This window comes from Notamacropus eugenii, chromosome 5 (genome assembly GCF_028372415.1).
Source record: "Notamacropus eugenii isolate mMacEug1 chromosome 5, mMacEug1.pri_v2, whole genome shotgun sequence".
NCBI classification, from domain to species: Eukaryota; Metazoa; Chordata; class Mammalia; order Diprotodontia; family Macropodidae; genus Notamacropus; species Notamacropus eugenii.
In genome coordinates this window covers 81,481,374-81,500,832 of record NC_092876.1, presented here as the reverse complement: position 1 = coordinate 81,500,832, position 19,459 = coordinate 81,481,374, and the positions used below count along the sequence as shown (strand labels likewise).

The 19,459-nt window shown below is 43.0% G+C and overlaps 1 protein-coding gene across 3 annotated transcripts in view; it reads right to left on the bottom strand.

Moving 5' to 3' along the window:
- EPHA10 (EPH receptor A10) overlaps positions 1–19,459 on the bottom strand; it is a 43,513-nt gene that overhangs the window by 11,515 nt on the left and 12,539 nt on the right. Inside the window, exons 4-10 of one of the 3 annotated variants that reach the window (XM_072609993.1) lie at positions 15,274–15,429; positions 14,253–14,621; positions 14,085–14,104; positions 11,764–11,772; positions 6,916–7,029; positions 4,741–4,912; positions 4,419–4,527 (exon numbers count right to left, since the gene is read on the bottom strand). In XM_072609993.1, coding sequence (XP_072466094.1) covers positions 4,419–4,527; positions 4,741–4,912; positions 6,916–7,029; positions 11,764–11,772; positions 14,085–14,104; positions 14,253–14,621; positions 15,274–15,429 — 949 coding nt within the window. Of the gene's footprint in view, positions 1–4,418; positions 4,528–4,740; positions 4,913–6,915; positions 7,050–11,763; positions 11,773–14,084; positions 14,129–14,243; positions 14,622–15,273; positions 15,430–19,459 lie in introns of all 3 variants that reach the window. The other 2 variants (XM_072609992.1, XM_072609990.1) reach the window with 2 other exon arrangements.

Genomic DNA, 19,459 nt, shown 5'->3' with positions numbered 1-19,459 from the left:
TTCTCTCTAGGATTTTGGAACACCATTTCTCCTGGTTCTACTCCTACCCATCTGACCAGTCCTCAGCCTCCTTTGCTGGGTCCTCATCCACATCTCATCCTCTAACCATAGGTGTCCCATAGGGTTTTGTCCTGAGCTCTCTTCTCTTCTCCCTCTTCACTTGTTGATCTAATTGGCTTCCATGGATTTAATTTACCATCTCTATGCTGACAATTTTGAAAGCTATTTATACTGACCTCACCTGTGTGCTGACCTCCAATCTTAAATCTCCAATTGCCTTTTAGGCATCTCAAGCTGGATGTGTAGCAGACACTTTAAACACAATATGTCCAAAACCTTTTCCCCTAAGTCTTCCCTCACTCCTATCTTCCCTGTTACTGTAGAGGGCAACACCATCCTCCCAGTCCCTTAGGCTCACAACCTAAGAGTCATCCTTGACTACTATTTCACACACACACACACACACACACACACACACACACACACACACACACTCATACTCATATCCAAGCTGTTGCCAAGGTCTATCTATTTTGCCTTTGCAACATCTCTCAAATATGTTCCCTTCTCTCCTCTGACTGCTACCTCTCTGGTGCAGATCCTCATCACCTCACACCTGGACTATTGCACTAGCAGCTGATGGGTCTGCCTGCCTCAGGTCTCTCTCCATTCCAATCCATCCTCCATTCAGCTGCTTAAAGTCATTTTCCTAAAATGTAGCTCCACCTGTGTCACTGTCCCCCACCCAAAAAACCTTACTTAATAAACTCCAATGGCTTCCTATTATCTTGAGGAGCCAATACAAAATACTGTTTAGAGTTCAAAGCCCTTCATAACCTAGCCCCCTCCTACATTTTGTCTTCTTACACACCACCTCTTGCCATGTACTCTTAGACCTAGTGACACTGGCCTCCTTTCTTTTCCATGAACAAGATATTCCATCTCTCAGCTCTGGGCATTTTCCCTTTTATTCTTTCAGAGGCAATTGGGGTTAAGTGACTCATCTAGGGTCACACAGCTAGTAGATGTCAAGTATCTGAGGCCAGGTATGAACTCAGGTCCTCCTGACTCCTGGGTTGGGTTCTACCCTCTGTGCCACCTAGCTGCTCCATCTCTGGGCATTTTCACTGGCTCTCCCCTATGCCTGAAATGTTCTCCCTCCTCATCTCTACCTACTGGCTTCCCTGGAATTCTTCAAGTCGCAAAATCTCATCTTCTACAGGAAACCTTTCCCAAACCTTCCTAATTTTAGTGCCTTCCCTCTCTAATTTCCTGTTTACCCTAGGTGTAGCTTGTTTGTCTATGTTTGTTCATTATTTCCCACATTTGACTGTGAGCTCCTTGAGGGCAGGATCTATCTCTTGCCTCTTTGTGTTTGTGTCATGTACCTAGTAGACACTTACTAAATATTTATTGACTAAGTCTCTTGGCTTCTCTGAGTCTCAGTTTTCTCATCTATAAAATGAGAGTTGCTCTAGATGCCCAGTTCTAAGATACTGTACCTTCTAAGAGTCATTTCAGGGGAGTGGTGTGGACAGATGATAGACTCTGGGGGTCTGAGGACAGAGCAAATGATGAGGAAGTAGAAGCAGATATAGCACATGTATTCTTGGAGTCTAGAGGCAAAGGGATAGAGATGGCAGCTCAAGGAGGTGAAAAGGAATAAGCTATTTTAGAAGCATAGACCCAAGTACATTTATAGGCAGAGGGTCAGAGGGGGAGACCTAAGTACATTTGTAGGCAGAGGGTCAGAGGAGGAGATCCAAGGACATTTGTAGGCAGAAGGGAAGGCGTCTGCTGAGGAGAGGAGGCTGATGGAAGGATAGAGAGACACCATGGCACAGTAGAAAGATAGAGTCCCAGCTCAGCTACTTGCTCTCTATGTGACCCTGCAGAAGTCACTTCCCTTGTATATAAAATGAAGTGTTGATCAAAAAGGTCCCTTCCAGTTCTGATTTCTGATTCTCTGACTGACTCACTGATGGATGGAGTAAGGTCCTAGAGGAGGCAGGAGGGGATGGGATCAAAAGCACATATCACCTCTTTCTCTGAGACAGGAGGGCAAAGATGAGAGGATGGGGTAGTTGGGGGTGGAGGGATATGAAGGTGCCCCAGTGAAGACCTCCTGAGTTGGAGAGAAAGAGAAGATGGAATTGGGAGCTTAAGGAATAAGGAATAGCCTATCTCGAACTTAGCAGCTGCTTAATAAATATTTTCCAAATTGAGTTGGAAGATCTTTGCCCCTGTCTACATTGGTCTATCTGAAAGCCCCTTATAATCAAGAATCTAATCTGTTTAACACTTTACCCAGCCCCCAGTCCAGCCTCCAAAATGCTCCAGGTGATGTCTATATGTGGCCCCACCCCCACACCAGTTGTCCTTCTTCTATGTCTTTGTGTTTCTCTTCATTTTGCACTTCAAATGATTTCCTGAGTATTCTTTGCTATGAGACACTCTCCCCATTCAGGGCTGTTTAATCTTGCTCTGATTTCGGAACATTCCCAATTATAGGCCGTTAGGCTGCAGTGTCTGTCTGACTAAGGCAGCCTCAGCAAGCCACTCCGGTCCCCCACCCCCACCCCCACCCCAGCTCCGATGGTCGGCCTGGGGTGGGGAAAGCTCAGAATCTGGCCTAGTGGCTTTGAAATTGGCATAATTATCAGCTTCAGCGATTTCCCTAGGTATGAGCACGTTCATTCCAGCTGTCCCAGGCTCCCCCAGCCTCCAGGAGAAGAATGCTGTTTTCCCCCTGGGCCTTCCTCCCCTTACATACATGCATGTATGCACAGATGCATAGCAGCGTATACACACATACACACACACACACACACACACACACACACACACACACACAGAGTGGGAAAAGCTGTGGCAGGTTCCTTTGAAGTGCTGTCTTTTCTAGCAGCCTCCTAATCCAAACAGCTTCAGAGAGAAGAGTAAGACTCCATGCCTGGAATGAGGTACTGTCCACCAGGGATACAACATCACATCCAACCCCAGAAGCTCAGCAGAAGCTTGGGGCTTTGGACTGTCAATCTAACTCACAAGGGTTGTTGGGACAGCCCCTTTTCTCAATTCATCAAGGGTTTAAGTGTCTACGGGGTGCCAACCACTAGACTAGTCCTGGTCGATGGGTATACATACAAAACCAAAACAGAATCAGTCATGGTTCTCATAGATAATATCTTCTGAATCTATTCAAAGAAATGGAGCTTCCACCCCTGAGACCAGGTCATTTTTTCCCTTGTCCATACTCCCCCTCTCCAAGCAATAGCACCCAATAACCTCAGTTTTGATTATAAACCTTTCTCTCATTCTCTCCTTTCTTGTGTTAGTTCCACCTTCCTCCCACTGCATTCATTGTCATGCCCTCCCTAATACAGTTTTGTAAACCAGGAGTCAAGGAATGAATTCAGAATTCCTCTTCTCTTGGCGAGATCTCTAACTGTTTTCTACTTTAAACTGCAGCAGGACATAGCATTTGTCTTGATCCCTGCCTTCCCATGTCCTCCTTCTGCCCCGTACCCCCAGCCTCTTACACACAGAACCACAGAATGGCAAAGCTGGGAGGGACCATTCAAGTTCCAAGTTCTCACTGTGAGAAGTGACCAGCTCAAAAGAAAGAGCCAAAATGAAAAGTGAGCTATCTTGCCTGTCAGCCTGGGGCTCTTTCCACTGTGGGTTTCTGGCCCTGGAGAGCCTCCCATCACATTTATTTTCAGGATTAGTTCCAAGGCTTGCCCAGGCACCGGGAGCTCATTTCCCTTGGGGGCCTGTGGCCCTCTGAAGCGAATCCTAATCACTATGAGCAGAAGCTCAGGAAGGCTGGGTCCACCCTCCCTGTTCCTGCTGAAGCCTGCAGGCTGTTAGAGATTTAAGCAGCCAAATCCCATCCTTCTCAGGGAGTGGAGGAGAGGAAGGGGGGAGGGATGGATAGCACATGGATCTGTTCTCACATCCCTGGATCTGTGTGTCTGTGTGTGCAAATCCATGTGAGCATGGACATCATACTTAACTGTGTATGGTGAGTTATATGTAAATGTACATGCAGAGACACTGAATGCCAGCAGGGATCTTTGGTACTGCCCATACAAAGAATCAGAAAATGTGAAAACTGAGAGAGACTCTGAAACCCACACTCCTCATTTTACAGATAAAAAAACAGGGGATCAGAGAGAGAGGAAGGGACTTGCCCCAGGAGTGAGAAGAGCTGAAACTAGAATCCAGATCTCTGGACTCCCCACTATGCTAAGGATTGCATCTCAACCTCTGTCTCTAGGTAGGCAGAGATCCTTGCTCATGTGCATCTTTATGTGTTGTAGAGTAAATGGAGTGAACTTGAGTATCTACACCCTCCCATCCCAGGGATCAGGCTGGAAGGAAGCTTGTGTTTTTAGAAGGGTGTCTAGGCCACTTACCTCTTCCAAATAGCCAGAGAACTGAGCCCGAAGCCAAGGATGAGGAGGGCAGCTACAGCGATTATCACAGCAACCACAGCAGGGTTCTGTTTCCTGGACCCTGAGCCAGCTTTGGTGGAAAAGAAGGTATTGGGCAGTGGGTAGGGAGTTGGATGAGGTCATTATCCAAGGGTAGGATGCCAGACCATATTCAGCACTTGGAGTTTCTTGTCCCTCAGAAGAACCCCAGTCCTGCCCTGCCCCTCCCTCCCAGTCTTCTTTCCATCTCTTTTCTCCCTTGGGGACTCTTCACCTCTTTTCTCCCCAATCCCCCAATACTTACCCTCCACTAGAGTCTCTACTTCTATGCTGGGAGTGAAGTTTCCAACCTCTGGGGAGAGGGAAGGTGAGGCTGCTCGGATTTGGAAAACATAGAGCGTCGCTGGCTTCAGGTTATTCACTGTGACAGCAGGTGCTCCAGTCCGGACTGTGGCATAGGTCTGTTCCCTCTGGCCCTGGGTAAAGGAGGAAGAGAGGCAGAGTAACCTGATGTCCAGGAGATCCTGCTCAACTGCCCAATAAGATGGCAGGTCATCATCTTCTTGGAAAGAGATAAAGACTTCTTTACAGAGTTGGGGGATAATGAGGATGGAACCTAGAATATACTGTCAGATGTAGCCAATACATTGATTGGGTTTTGATGAACATATTTTTTCTTCTTTACTTCAAAATCTGTGTTACAAGGAGAAAGGGATCACTGATAGGGATGGGGGAGAATATATTTGAAAATGAACATGTGTAAAAAATAAAGGCATTAATGAAAATAATTTTTCTAAAGAAAAGGAGGAAGGAGATGGTTTGGAGCTGAAGACATTTTATTAACAAAAGTGGTGGCAGGGAGGCCACAGAATGAGGGAAAGCCTAGCCACTTTGGGCCTACACAGGGTATGGTAGCAACAACAAGTTGAGGAGATGCTGAGAAAAATCTATCATCCCAACTGAGGATTGGAGACAAAAAACCAATTTTCTCTGCCTGGACCCTCCCTCTCTACTCTCATATACATTTATGCACAACTAATTCCCTGCATCCAAGGGCAAGTCTTTCCCCTCTCTTTCTCTCCACTTGCTACTGATACAAGGGATAGGGAGAGATCCTTATACCCCATTCAGAGCCTTAGAATGAAAGGCCAGTCACCTGGAGTGATTTTTCTTGGGTCAAAGTAACCTTATGACTTCCCTGAAAGGGTTGGGATCTGCAAAATCCTAAATGTCTTCAAGTTCTACAGTCAGAAGCATCTCCCTCAGTTTTTCTCCCCTCTCCTCTTTGGGACCTTGCATGAAGTAGGTACTTAATAAATCTCATTGTTGTTGAAGTTAAAGCTGAGAAGGGTTTAGACTTTTGCCCTGGGGCAACTGAGTCAGTGAGGAAGACATGGAGGAGGTGGGGGGGAGGGAGAAAAGATAGGGTGTTAGAGGGATTATGGGATAGACGATACAGGGAGCTGACCAGAGAGAATTGCTTAGGGAAGCCAGTTGATGAGAGATGGCCCATTAGGCATTTTCAAATCAGGTAAAGTGGAAAAGGAAGGCAGTTACTTACCCCTATAATTCCAGGTGATTGCTGTAACACCACTGAATTCGAGTCTACCTAGTCTCTATCTGAACCCCACTTCAACATCCCCAACAAGAGGCCATCAAGCCTCTGCTTAAAGACCTCAAGGAGTGGATGATGGCTCACCACCTCCCAAGGCAGACCATTTCTCTTTGGACAGGTCTGATTGTTTAAAAGATTTTTCTTCTACTGAACTCAAATCTACCTTTCTTTCAACTTCCCTTCATTGTTCCTATTTCTTCTGGGGCCTGGCAGAAATCTGATCTCTTCTTTCCATGTTAGGCCTACAGATTATATGTATATGACTGTCTAAAAATCGCTTTTGATTTGATATCACAGTCATTTCTGGAAACAGCTCCCTTCTCTCTCCACTTCTCAGAACTGAACCCTACTCTGTAACAACAAAGGTAATTTAGAAAGAAAAAAACCAGATACAATGACAATGAATATAGCATTCTGCCCTAGTAGTCTCTTGCCTTTCCACCAAAAGGAGGGAAGCCCTGGATATATTTGAAACCAGTTCTCTTATTCCCCCAATCCTGAAAGTCTTCTCATCACCAAGCTAACTATTTACAGTTCCTTCAATAGCTATGACATGACCTTGAATCCTCTCCTCATAATTCAACAAATATTTATTAGGTACCTATTATGTACAAGGCTCTGTACTAGGTACTGGACATACAACAGTGAAAAGATACTCCCTTTCCTTAGGGAGTATCTAATCTTCTAGTTTTCCTATAATAGTTTCCAGTGTCTGCTTCTCCCATCTGTGGGAGGCTGGCCATAGGAAATCAGACTAAACCAGAGCCCTAAACTTATAAACAGAAAGAACCAAGGCACTCCCTTCACCTTGTACTCATTCTAAAGAAAGTACCTCAGGGACAACCAGGGAGACCCTGGACTTACCTTCTCAAAGTACTGAATTTCATACTCAGTGTTGTTGGCTCCTGAGGTCCCTGGGAACCCTGGCTCCTCCCAAGAGAGGGAGACACTCTTGGGTTCCACTCGGTCTGGGTGGATCTCAGTAACTCCACTGGATACTGGAAGATGAAGAGGGATATGGAGTATGAGAATCCCTGGGGAAGGTGGAGGATACATGAACAACTGCTAGCAGCTGAGCATATGCTGTATGTGGGGTACTGGAATGTTGGCAGCTGCTTGTGGGAGAATGGTAGAGTTAGAAGAACCAGGCAGAAACAAGAGAGGAGAGTTGAAGGGCCCTCATCTGAAAAGACTGAGCAATAGGTCCAGTCCCTAAATAACCCTTCCCCCTCCAACCCTACCATACCTACATCTACATGTGACCTAAGCTGACCTAGCCTCATTCAGTGAATAGTTGAGCTCAGCCTTTAGCCCAGACTAGGCAGGGGAGGAAGGGTTAGGAGAAAAAAAGAAATAGAAATTGGTGGGATCCTTAATTAAATCAACATGTAGATGGCTAGACATAGCTAATGGCAAGTCTGGAATCTGCAGATCTCAGTAAAATCAGTTTCTATGAGAAGATGTATTCTCAAAGACTCAAATAGATCTGTGATCTCAATGATTCTGAAGTTCCTTCCAATGATGGAAACAAAAATCCAGCCATTTTTGACTATCTTGTGTCTCTCTTGCCCATATTTAAAATTCTCAACTAGATCTATGATCTTATCAATTTGGAAGTTTCCTCCAACCACACCAACCATGAAGACCATAGCCTATCAATGCTTTTCGCATGAGACACTCATACACGTCCTTTCAAAGGTTCGTCACAGGGGGTCCAACCAACTTGTTGAAGGTCTTCCTCACCATCTTCTGGTGCCTGAGGTTACTTTCGGAATATCTGTTATCCTTTGCTTGTACCATGTGATTGGCCCATATTCTCTCTTTGCTACACATTTTTTTCTGAGAACATTCTTGACTCCTGTTATTCCACAGAATTCCTCACTGGCTAGATGTTCACACCAATCATGCATCTTTGTCTTGCTGTCTGTGGGAAGCTCACCTTTAGGTCTTCAGAAACAATGGTGTTCCAGGTTTTACTGCTATATAGAGACACTGATATGATGTTTAAATTGAAAAGAAGTGCCTTTGCTATTATGGGAAGCTTGGGGGGGTGCAGAATAGTGTTTTGTGATTTCCCCAAAGCAATCCACCCTTCTGTCCTCTGTTTTTCTAATTCTAGGCCCAGTCTACTGCTCATCTCTACTGTCTGTCTCAGATAGATAGATATAGATAAATAGATGTATATAGATATGCATATATATATGAAAAAGCTCTATATTAGGATACATGTTGAAATCGAGGTAATCACATTCTTTATCCACTTATTCTTTTCTGTATGGATAGTCAGGCCAAATTTCCTTTGAATGACTATTTATTTCTTCTAGGAAGTCCTACAATATCTTGGGATTTGATGCAATCAGCATAATGTCATATGCAAACAGGAGTATCTGGAGGACCTCATCATGCACAGGAATTCCTCTTCGACCTGGACTCTCTGCTGCATATTCTTCATCACAGTGGAAAATATCTTTGGGAAGCATTATTGTATTAAATGATTCAAACAAACCAATGATCTTACTGATTTAGAATAATGCAAACAAAAACCCATCCACTCCTGAACTATCCTGTGTGATTCTTGCCCATATTTAAAATTCTCAACTGGATCCATGATCTTATCGATTCAGGAGTTTCCTCTGACCATGCAGACCATAGCACATCAATGCCAACCCTATGGGACACTCATACATATCTCATTTGGTATTTATTTTAAGAGAGTCTTTGAACAAGATTATATTGGTTATGATATCTTGGAATACTAAATGATCTTGATTATGTGGATGGGAGACTTTTTGTTGTTCAGTTGTGTCTGACTGTGACTCCATTTGGGGTTTTCTTAACAAAGATACTGGAATGGTTTCCCATTTCGTTCTCCAACTCATTTTACAGATGAGAAAACTGAGGCAAATAAGGCAAAGTGACTTGCCCAGGGTCATACAGCTACTGTCTAAGGCTAGATTTGAACTCAAGTCTTCTTGATGCCAAGCCTGGCATTCTATCCATTGCACTACCTTGTTGTAAAAGAACCTATAAGGAAATGTCTTGTTCAACCCAGTCAAATTCTTTTTTGTAGTCAACAAATAATTAAGTACAATGGGATCTCATATTTTTTTACATCTTCCATTTAATTGTGAGATGATAACAATATTGAATATTATTTTTGAATATTGTTGAATATAATATATATGTTGAGTATTATTTGAAAAAAGCAGCTTGTTCTCTAATACCCTCATCAAGGATGCTCTAAATTTGTGCATAGATGACTTTTACAGAGGTTTTTTTTTAATAGAAGAGAGCATAGGCATTATAGATGGATAATTGTTCATATTTTCTCAGTAATCTGATTTTGGAATCAATAAGATCTGAGAGTTTTTCCCTGCCTTTGGTATCTTTCCCGCATTTAGATACCTTGTAAATTGGTTCTGTAGATTCCCCTCACAATTGTTATCACCTCTAACATGGATCTTATTCATATATACTTAATCCAATCCATTTACTTTTCTGATCTTTGTTCTCTTTAGTGACATCCTCTGCAAGTACTTCAGGGACTACGATGTTAAGATACAAATGAATGGCTCCACTACTCTGAGAAAAGTTTGTGGTAATGATTTTTCCATTTCCTTGTTTGCAGTCAATTTTCTTTTTCATCCTTGAATGTCCTTGAAATTACTTTGTTTTGTTGTTTATCCATTAAGCTTGCTTTAGATTGGTTTTACCTTCCACTGCTTCCTTTTGCTTTAAAAGGTGATATTTCTTATAATTATCTATCATCCTCCTTTGTAAGATTTCAAAGATGAGCTTATATTTTAACTTGGTATTATCCTTGGCAACTTTCGTTCTCCACCAGGCAAGTAAGTCAAATGTTTTGGGGGTACTTGCCATGCTCTTTTGGTCTCCATGTTGCAGCAATTAATTTACACTGGAAAATTTAATTAATTTACATTAGCTTCTGTACTATTATAATTGGTGTTGATGTCATGTCTGTTGTCCATTTCCCACTTTTCAGTTTCCATAACTTGTTTAAATAATTCAGCATTAAATCTTCTTAGTTTTATGCCATATCCTCTTCTCATTATTATTCTTTCTTCTTGTTTCCTATAAATTCTGATTTTATCTCTAAATAGTTGATAGTCTGACAATGAACAGAGAATGAACTCAGGGACAACTCCCATATCCATAATAGGTCTTATACTATTTGTTAAGATACAGTCAATTTAATTTTTTGGCATTCTCTATGCCTTATGCCTACAAATTATTTTATTTTTAAAAATACTCATGACATAAAATCATGAGAATTCAGTATAATCTACTTGTTTTTGGCATTTCTCATTTCTTTCTCCTAAATCCTGCTTTCCCCTATAATTCTTTCCACTTCTTATCTGTTCTCACCTTTGCACTCATGTTGTTGAGTATCATAGTATATAATAATTTGCCATAATTATATACTACACATATAATTATGGTATATAACTATTTGATTTGTAGTATTTTATCAAGATCATCACAGAATTTCTCTATTACTTTATCCTCGATAACTGATGATACATAAGCTACAGTTATTTTCATGGTATTTTTTCCAAAGAGTTATCATTTATATTGAAACATGTAATGACCATATGTCCCTTGAAATATTTCTTATCACTTTAGGATATATGATAAAACCACACCATCAACGCTTTTCTTTGCCTCTCCAAGGGGGTACTTGTGAGCCATTCTTCCATTTACCTTCTTTGGTCTAATTTTATTTATAGTAATAATGCCAAGGTTGGTATGCTTCAACTCCTCTCATGCTATGTCTATTCCTTGGTCACTGGATCTCACATTTATTGTGTCAACACTCAAATTAGATTGTCCACAGTCTCAAACCTGTGTTAGTCTTAGACCTTTCTCCCACAGCTTTGCCACCATCATTGCAGAAGGTGAAGGGGATGGTGGTGCAACAAGACCAAGGGCCATTTCTTATTTTTCTCTGTTTCATGGGTTGTCATAGTCAAACAAGTTTCACCACCAGTTCCTCTTCATGGTTAAATAGGATAGTCCTCAGGAAATAGAATCATTCTGTTTCTAGGGCCATCCTAGAAGCCCTTATAATATTTATTGGCATAGCCTTGAAGAATCCAAGGTCACTTCCATATCATAATGAGGCACCAGAGTAGGATTTTATGAGGTATTTTTGTACCCTCAAAATTTTGTTTCCCAAAATTCACTAAGATGCTGAAGGTCTTACTTAATTTCTCTCAACATTACAAGGATATTAGTAAAGCACTCAGGTTGTTCCCCTGTTATTCCTTGCTATTACCAAATGGCCAGGTTATCTTTTCCCTGATAAAATCTGTTACTCTTATCCTTCTTCAGAGTTCCTCATTGGTTATAAGTTAGAGCCTGCTTATTAGACACCATGTGCCTCTCTCTGGCCTGCTGTGTAATACTTTTGTTGTCAGTTTTCCCCAAAGTATTTTGATGCATGTCTCACAGCTATTCAATAAACACCAGTAGAATTCTGGTGTTAAAAAAGACATGACTTAGTTTCCAGGAAAACTTGGAGTCATTAAAAGAACTTTGCACTCTTCTAGAAGTAATCCAACTTGCTCTCCTCCTATTTAATACTAATTAACCATTTGTATTGTCTGTACCAGACAAATATATTGTTTGGCAAGCTCTATAGAGTATCCATCTAACTGCATTCATAACTGGGACAATAGGCTCTTCATCCACTTGGTCCTCCTGTATGGATGGTCAATCTCTTCTGAGTGTCTGAGGATAGCTTTGAAGGAGCTCTTCGAAGTTCTGGGACTTGATACCACTAACGCAATATCATCTACAAAAAGGGGCATCTGGAAGACCTCAATGTTCGTATGAAATCTTTTTTTGTCTTGGACTCTGAGCTAGATCTCCTTCATCATAGTAGTAAATACCTTTGGCAAATACCATATGATCTCCCTATTTCATGCTGCATCTGATGTTTATCACCAGTGGGGCTTTGAAAAAGGTTATTTCTCTTGTTATATTTTCTATGGAGTCTTGAATGATTTTGATGGAAGACATCTTGCTAGAAGAGATCTCTTAAGGTGGTGTTTTGCTTTACCAAATCAAATGTTTTCCATAATCAGCAAAAAATAAATATAGCGTGATCTCATTTCCTACATTCTCCAGTCATTTTTATTATCAATAAGGTCTGAAATCCCCACCCCCACCCCTTTGGTATCAACCCTTCTTTAGATACATTATGAACTGATACTTCAGTGTCCTCACAATTGTCACCTCCATCCAGCACATATCTGCTCTATTGACATTTGCTCCAACCTAGCTTCTTTGCCATCTCTAAAGTTCTATTTCTGCCTTCCCTATAAGAATATTCCAGATGTCATGGTAAGAGTTCTGTCTTCCACCATTCTTTATAGCCAAAGTAATTTGTTATAGAAAAAGAAACCTTTATAGCTCTTATCCATTCTTCTTCTGTTTGTTGACCTCTTTTTTACTTGTAACGTGACGTTGTTGTTGGCGGTGGTCCCTTATTCTCAAAGAGGACCAATGACACATCATGAGAGTGATGTCTCCCTTGGAATGATTTTTGCCTCTTTTGCCAATCTTTCTTTAATCTGGATCTGTACTCCACTGTTTTTCTCTTCTTATGAGGCAATACTACTTAGCATCATCCATCATTCTTACCATTTCACAAATGAGCTGATATTCTAAACTAGTTGCTTTAAGCAGTTTAGTCAAGTATTTGCTGACTGAGGTGGGCATTTAGGCTCTTTCGGTTTCCTTGTTATGGCAACTAATTTACTTCAGTTAAACTATATGTGATTATTATAATCAGCGTTGATGTCCTTTTTGCTGTCTGTTGTCCATTTTTCATAATAGTATAAAGCACTTAACATACACCATCTCATTGGACCCTCACAACAATTCTATGAGGTGGGTACTATTTTTGTCCCCATTTTACAGATGAGTAAACTAAGATTGACAGAGGGTAAGTGACTTGCTCCTTGTTTAAATAGGTCAGGATTGAATTGTCTTGATTGAACGCCATCTTTTTCACATCACTATTATTCTTCTAGGTTTTTCTTTTTACTAATTCTGATCTTTACAAGTTCATGGTCTGAATGAACACAGACATCTGATTCCACAATGACACATCAATGAGCAGTCTTTTCTTGTCTGTTAAAAGATAGTCTCATTTTGTGATTTTTTTAGGGGGGCTGTTCTCTGCACATTTTTTTAAAAGCCTTCAAGAAGTAATGGTATAGACGTCTGTATAGTCTCTGTCCTTTCTCCTGGCTTCTTTCTGATCTATTTCTCACTATCCATATCTGTTTCCACCTTTGCATAGAAGTCACCAAGTATCAGAGTACATACTGACTGAATGTGTAGAGGGGTATCTTACCAAGTTTTTAAATTACAGGTCTGAACAGGTCACTCCCCTACTCAATCAACTCCATTGGCTCCCTACTACCTCTAGGAGCAAAAATAAACTCCTCTCTTTTAGCATGTAAAGTCCTTCATAATCTGGCTGTAGCATACCTTTCCAGTCTTTTTCCACCTTACTCCACTTCATACACTCTATAGCTCAGGTGAAGGGGACTTTTCACTGCTCCTCATTAAAGCCACTCCATTTCCCACCTCTGTGACTTTGTACTGGTTCTGCCTCATGCTTTGAGTGTACTTTCTCCTTTTAGAATCCCTAGTTTCCTTCAAGACTCAGTTTATGTTCCATCTTGTACATGAAACTTTCCCGAAGCCACTTCGCTACCCTGCTAATGTCCTTCCCAGCAACTCACCATGTAGCCATGTTGTACATATTTTGTATGTGCTAATGTGTGTACACCCACTGTTATAAACCCCTTAAGCGTAGGAACTGTTTTGCTTTTGTCCTTTTTTACTGCTATATGCAAGTTTCTATCTGTAGATGTGTGTGGGCAACACCTGGAAAGAACAACAACCAAACTGTGGGGGAGGGGAACCAAAAAGTGGGGAGGTGGTGTAGAGGAGTGAAGGCAGTTGAGCAGAGGAGACAAGGATTTCCCTTCCCATACCTCCCAGGCAGAGTCCCTGCCTTTCCAAGGAGGAAAGCCCGCTCCTACCCTCCCCCAAAGGGGAGTAAAGGGTAAGGGAAATCGAATACACTCTAGGGCCTGCAGCCAGGGGATTCGGATGGGCCTGGGGGAGCAGATGGGGCAAGCCTGGGGCCTTACCCGCCAGACCCGTGGACACGATGACCTGGGCATAAGTGGTCCCCACAGCGCCCAGGCCGGAGACGCCGTTGAGCGCTGCCACCCGGATGGTGTAGTGGGAGTGCGGGAGCAGGTTGAGCAAGGTGACAGTCCTCTCTCGCAGTCCGGTCTGACGTGGCACGAAACTCACGCTGGGCCCACACGACTCACAGGTGCCCCCGTGTCCCTGGCCAAACCCCTGCCCCTGCCCCACGCCCGGGCCATCCTCGCCGCAGCGCTGGCACAGAACCGTGTAAGTGATGTCGGATCGGCCGCCAGAGTCCTCCGGGGGACTCCAGCGCAGCAGCAGGGTGGAGCGGCTCAGCCTGTAGACCAGATCACGGGGGGCAGACGGAGGACCTGGGGTGGGGAGCGGGGGCAATGAGACCGTGTCTGGTTGGCCGACCTGGCCTGGGCAGCGCAGAATGTGGTCCTGGGACTGAGCAGGGAGGGGTTTGGGGAAAGGAATAAATCTCTAGAGTCTGGAATAGACCACTGGGATTGACAGTGGAAGGTCTGTCACTGGTGAGGGCATACAAGGAGCAGAGATTTAAATTTGGAAGAGGCCAGAGAGCTCCAAGGTCACAACTCATTATACAGATGAGAGAAACTGACAACTGGAAGGGAAGTGACATGACCGAAGTCACGCTGATAGAAAAGCAGTGCTATCCCGGGCTGTTGGGGGCGGAAAGGGTTTTTCCGCTAACATTTACAGGGAATATGGTTTAAGTCTTGAATTCGCCTCCTCATCTTTTGTCTACTTATACATTAGAAAGACTAGAATTTGAAGACTGGAATTAAGAAGCCACGGGAACCGGGATTGGGCCTGTGAAGCCGCTCAGGGCAGCGGATTAGCAGGATGGGGTGGGGCTGCCATTGGGGGCGGGGCGCGGGGGGAGTGGCGCTCTGCCAGGGCTTGAAGATGAGTCTTGGAAGCTAGGGACCCGAGTTTGGCGCTGCCTAACCAGGTCTGAGGGCACTGCTGGGCCCACCCCCGCCCCGGGGGACTCACGGGTGCAGGAGGCTGAGGGTGGGTCCTCTGGGGAGCGGGAGTAGCTGTCCTGGCAGACGCAGAGCGTGGAGGCGTTGGCCAGAGCGCTGCTATGTTCGGGGCACGGGGAGCAGAGTGGCCTCCGTGGGGACACCTTGTAAAATCCAGGGGGGCAGGCTGTGAAGAGAGGCGACAGTCAGGGGCAGGAGGTGCGGGGAAAGGCGGACCCAGTGTGGGAGAGGGGTAGGCCCAAATCTGGGACTGGTGAGAGTTAGGAAGGCTCTCCTTTGAGATGGAAAATTCAAAGGTAGACCCCGTCCCTTTCCTTCTCTACGTCTCCACCTCCACCCAAATGGGCCCTAAGACATGCTTTCTTGCCTGGCTCTGGCAGGGCTCTGGGTTGGGGGATGGCTGTGGCAGAAAGACATTTGGAGCTTCCCTAAAGTCTCCCTGTTTAGATGTAGGTACTTTAAGGCCCTCCTCCTCGCACTATGGCCTGGTTGTTATAAGCCATAAATGACAAGACTTGTCAAGATTCCTAGGGAGCCAGGAGGATGGTAGAGACCTGGGCTCTCTGATCTTCCTCTCAGAGCTACAACTGATCTTCCCAGGGCTTCCCATGTCCCCCCAACTCTCTCCCAAAAAAGGCTCTTCCCCACACATCTCCATCACAGTAGAAAGAATGCTGGAAGAATGAGTTGAAGTCTCAGCTCTGCCACTTGTTAATTGCTCCTCTTAAACAAGTCCCTCTCCCTCTATGATCCTCAGCTTCCTCATCTGTAAAATGGGGGTAGTTACACTTTTACTGGTTAACTCATGCAGTTATTAACAGTATCAAATAAGGTAATAATGTGTGTGAAAAGCTTAGTGGTCCTAGAAACGTGTTACTAGTTTAACGGAGAGAGGGGTAGCAAGGGAAGAAACCTGTTGCTGCAATGAAAGAGAGATCAGACCCTAAGAACTTTTCCCTGCCAACTAAGGATTGTCTTTTCCTTGGCACTTGTTACTAAGTAGCAGAAGTCTTTGGCTGACAGGTTAGCTGACCTGAGTGAGGAAAGGGATCATCCTGTCCCAAGGGCAGAGGACTGGACAGGATGACTTGTGTGATGTTACTCATCTATCCAAGGAGTTCCTAGTCTCTACTTTCAAGGCTGAGCACAGAAAATAATAGGTGATGGGCTGCCAATTCTCAACCTTGGAAAATGCAGTGTGCCCTTAATGGGCAAAATCTAGGGCTGAGAATGAGGAGACCTGCTCGCCTAGATCTCTTTCCTGGGCCCCTTTTCTCTTCTTCCTCTACACTATTTCACTTGGTGATCTCATCAGGTGCTATGATTTCAACCATCATCTCTATATAGATGACTCTCAGATCTACCTGTATCATCTTGACTTCTCTCCTGTCATCCAGTCTTGCATCTCCAGCTGACTTTTAGGCATTTCTAATTGGATTTCCTGTAGATGTGTTAAATTCAATATGTCCAAAATTTAACTCATTATTCTCCCCACCCCCCCCCCCCAAAAAACCCCTTCTACTCTAACTTCCCTATTACTGCTGAGGATACTATTACTCTCCCCATCACCCAACCTTGGTACTCTCTACTCTTCACTCTCATCACACCCTCCCATCCAATCAATGGTCAAATCCTGCCATTTCTACCTTTGTTATACATACATGTAAACATACCTACCTACATACACATACATAATGTAATGTAGCATATTATATATAACACAAGTGTGTATATATTATATGTATACTATATTGTATATGTAATATATCATAATGTAATATAGTATCATATACACACACATATATAGATATATTATATCTCCCCTTTTCTTCTCTGACACAGCAACCATGCTGGTGCAAGTTCTCATCACTGCAGATCTGTACTACTTCAGCAATTTACTGGTCAGTCTTCCTGTCTCAGGTTTCTTCACCCTCTAATATATTTTGCATTCAGCTGTCAAGTCAATCTTTCTAAAGTGCAAAGTCTGACTATGTCCTCATTCAATAAATTCCTCCCTCATTCAATAAATTCCAGTTATGTTTATTATTCTTTTTTACCTCCAGGATCAAATATAAAATCTTGTTAGACTTTCAGTGCCCTTCATAGTCTAATCTCTTCCTACTTTACCAGACTTCTTATACCTTACTTCCTTCCAAGTAATCTGCAGTCCAGTGACACTAGTCTTCTTACTCTTTCTTGAATGAGACATTCCATCTCCTGACTCTGAACATTTTCATTGTCTGTCCTCCATACCTGGATAAGTCCAAACACTTGTGCTACTATGGCATGTTTATAATTTCTTAATAAACTAATAGTGCAATATTGATTATCATCATTTTCTACTTTTTTCCCCTTATCCCTCAAAATTGACTATGAGTTTAATGAGGACAGGGAGATGTGCCTTAGCCACTCATAATAAATATTTTTAACATAATTCAATGAATTAAGAGATTGGAGCTAACAGATAAGACCTAATGAATTAAGAGATTGGGGCTAATAGATATATGAGAGCTGCCTCTCATATAATGTTAACTGAACCAGAACCAGTTTCCAATCTATGAGTGGCTGGAGCCAAACAAATAGAGCAGGCCAGAGATGGGGAAGTCAAGACACAAAACAGAAGTTTAATTAATTTCAATGAGAAAAATGACATATGCATATGGAAGCCCCCCTCCTAAGAAGGAGAGCTTAACATGCTGGACTAAAGGCAGGTCTTATACAGATCCTAGGCTGGACCATGACATAATCATTTTTAGGTTCTGAGTTACTGTTCCCATGGGCCCTGTGGGTCATGCCCACTCTCTGGGACACCAAATCAGAGTTCTATGATAGGAACAGTAGTGGGTACCTGTCAGTGACAAGGAGCAGGGATTGTGAATATTTGATGGATGGTCCTGGGAAACAGGGGGAGCTAAATCCCTCAGTAACTATCTGGTGCTCTTCCAAGCAATATACTTTGCCAGAGGGTGATATCATCCTGATCACAAAGGATTATTGTTATGCCAAGCTCAGGACACAGTCTGCTTGCTAGGGCTTAGCTCTGGGATGGGGAAGGTAGGTGGTGCAGTGGGTAGAGCACCAGGGCAGGAGTCAGGAGGACCTGAGCTCAAATCTTGCCTCAGACACTTGACACTCACTAACTGTGTGATCTTGGGCAAGTCACTTAACCCCAATTGCCTCATCCTAGGTCATCTCCAGTCATCCTGATGAATATCTGGTCACTGGATTTAGACAGTTTTGGAAGAGAAGTGAGGCTGGTGACCTGCACAGCCCTCCCTCACTCAAAACAAAGTCAAGGGCAAGTCATGTTATTATTTCTCTGATGGCATGGTCTTCTTTGGCAGTGAAGGACGAATGCACACACACAGCTCTGGGAAACAGGGTATCTCCAAAATATACTGACAGTAGCAATGAGAGGCTTTACAAGCCTAACTCCCTCTCTCATTTAGCAGTCAGAGGCTTTGTAGGCAAAAATCCCTTCACCTCACTGATCTATGACTTAGTACAGGAATTCGTAAGCCTTTTTTTGTTGCTTAAGCCACTTTTGTGGCTGTCTAGTGAAGCCTGTTAATGAATAATGTTTTTAAATGCATAAAATACATAAAATTACAAAATAAACCAAAAGTTAGTGAAAATAAAGATGTGATTTTTTTTTCCATACAAGTTCATAAACTCCCTGAAATCTACCCACAGATCCCAAACTTAGTGGATAAATTCTAGGATATACCCCTTATGTAGCAATGAGAGGCTTAATGGGTACAATTCTCTCCTTCATCTGTCAGTGAGGAGCTTTATAGATACAAATCCTCCACCAAACCCATCTATGACTTAGTAGACAAGTCCTAGAAAGTTGGTTCTCATTTAGCAATGAGATACTTCACATGTGTCTTTGTGATTACAGATTGGTCCTAGGACTAAAAAGGAGGGAAATGAGAGAGAAGTTTGAGGAATATTGTCCCAGGACAGTTGATCATGGGACAAGACTTGTTTGCCTGAAGGCAAGTGTATATGCTCTGGGAAGGAGGTATCGTCTAAGACCTTGTATAACTTAGAGATAAAAGACTTAGGCTTCAATATTTATTGTTTCTGTGATCCTAGGAAAGTAATTTAAGCTTTCTGAGTCACTTTCCTTACCAAGAAAAAGAGAATAATAAATAACATGAGCACTACTTGCTTCTTAGGATTTTGGAGAGGAA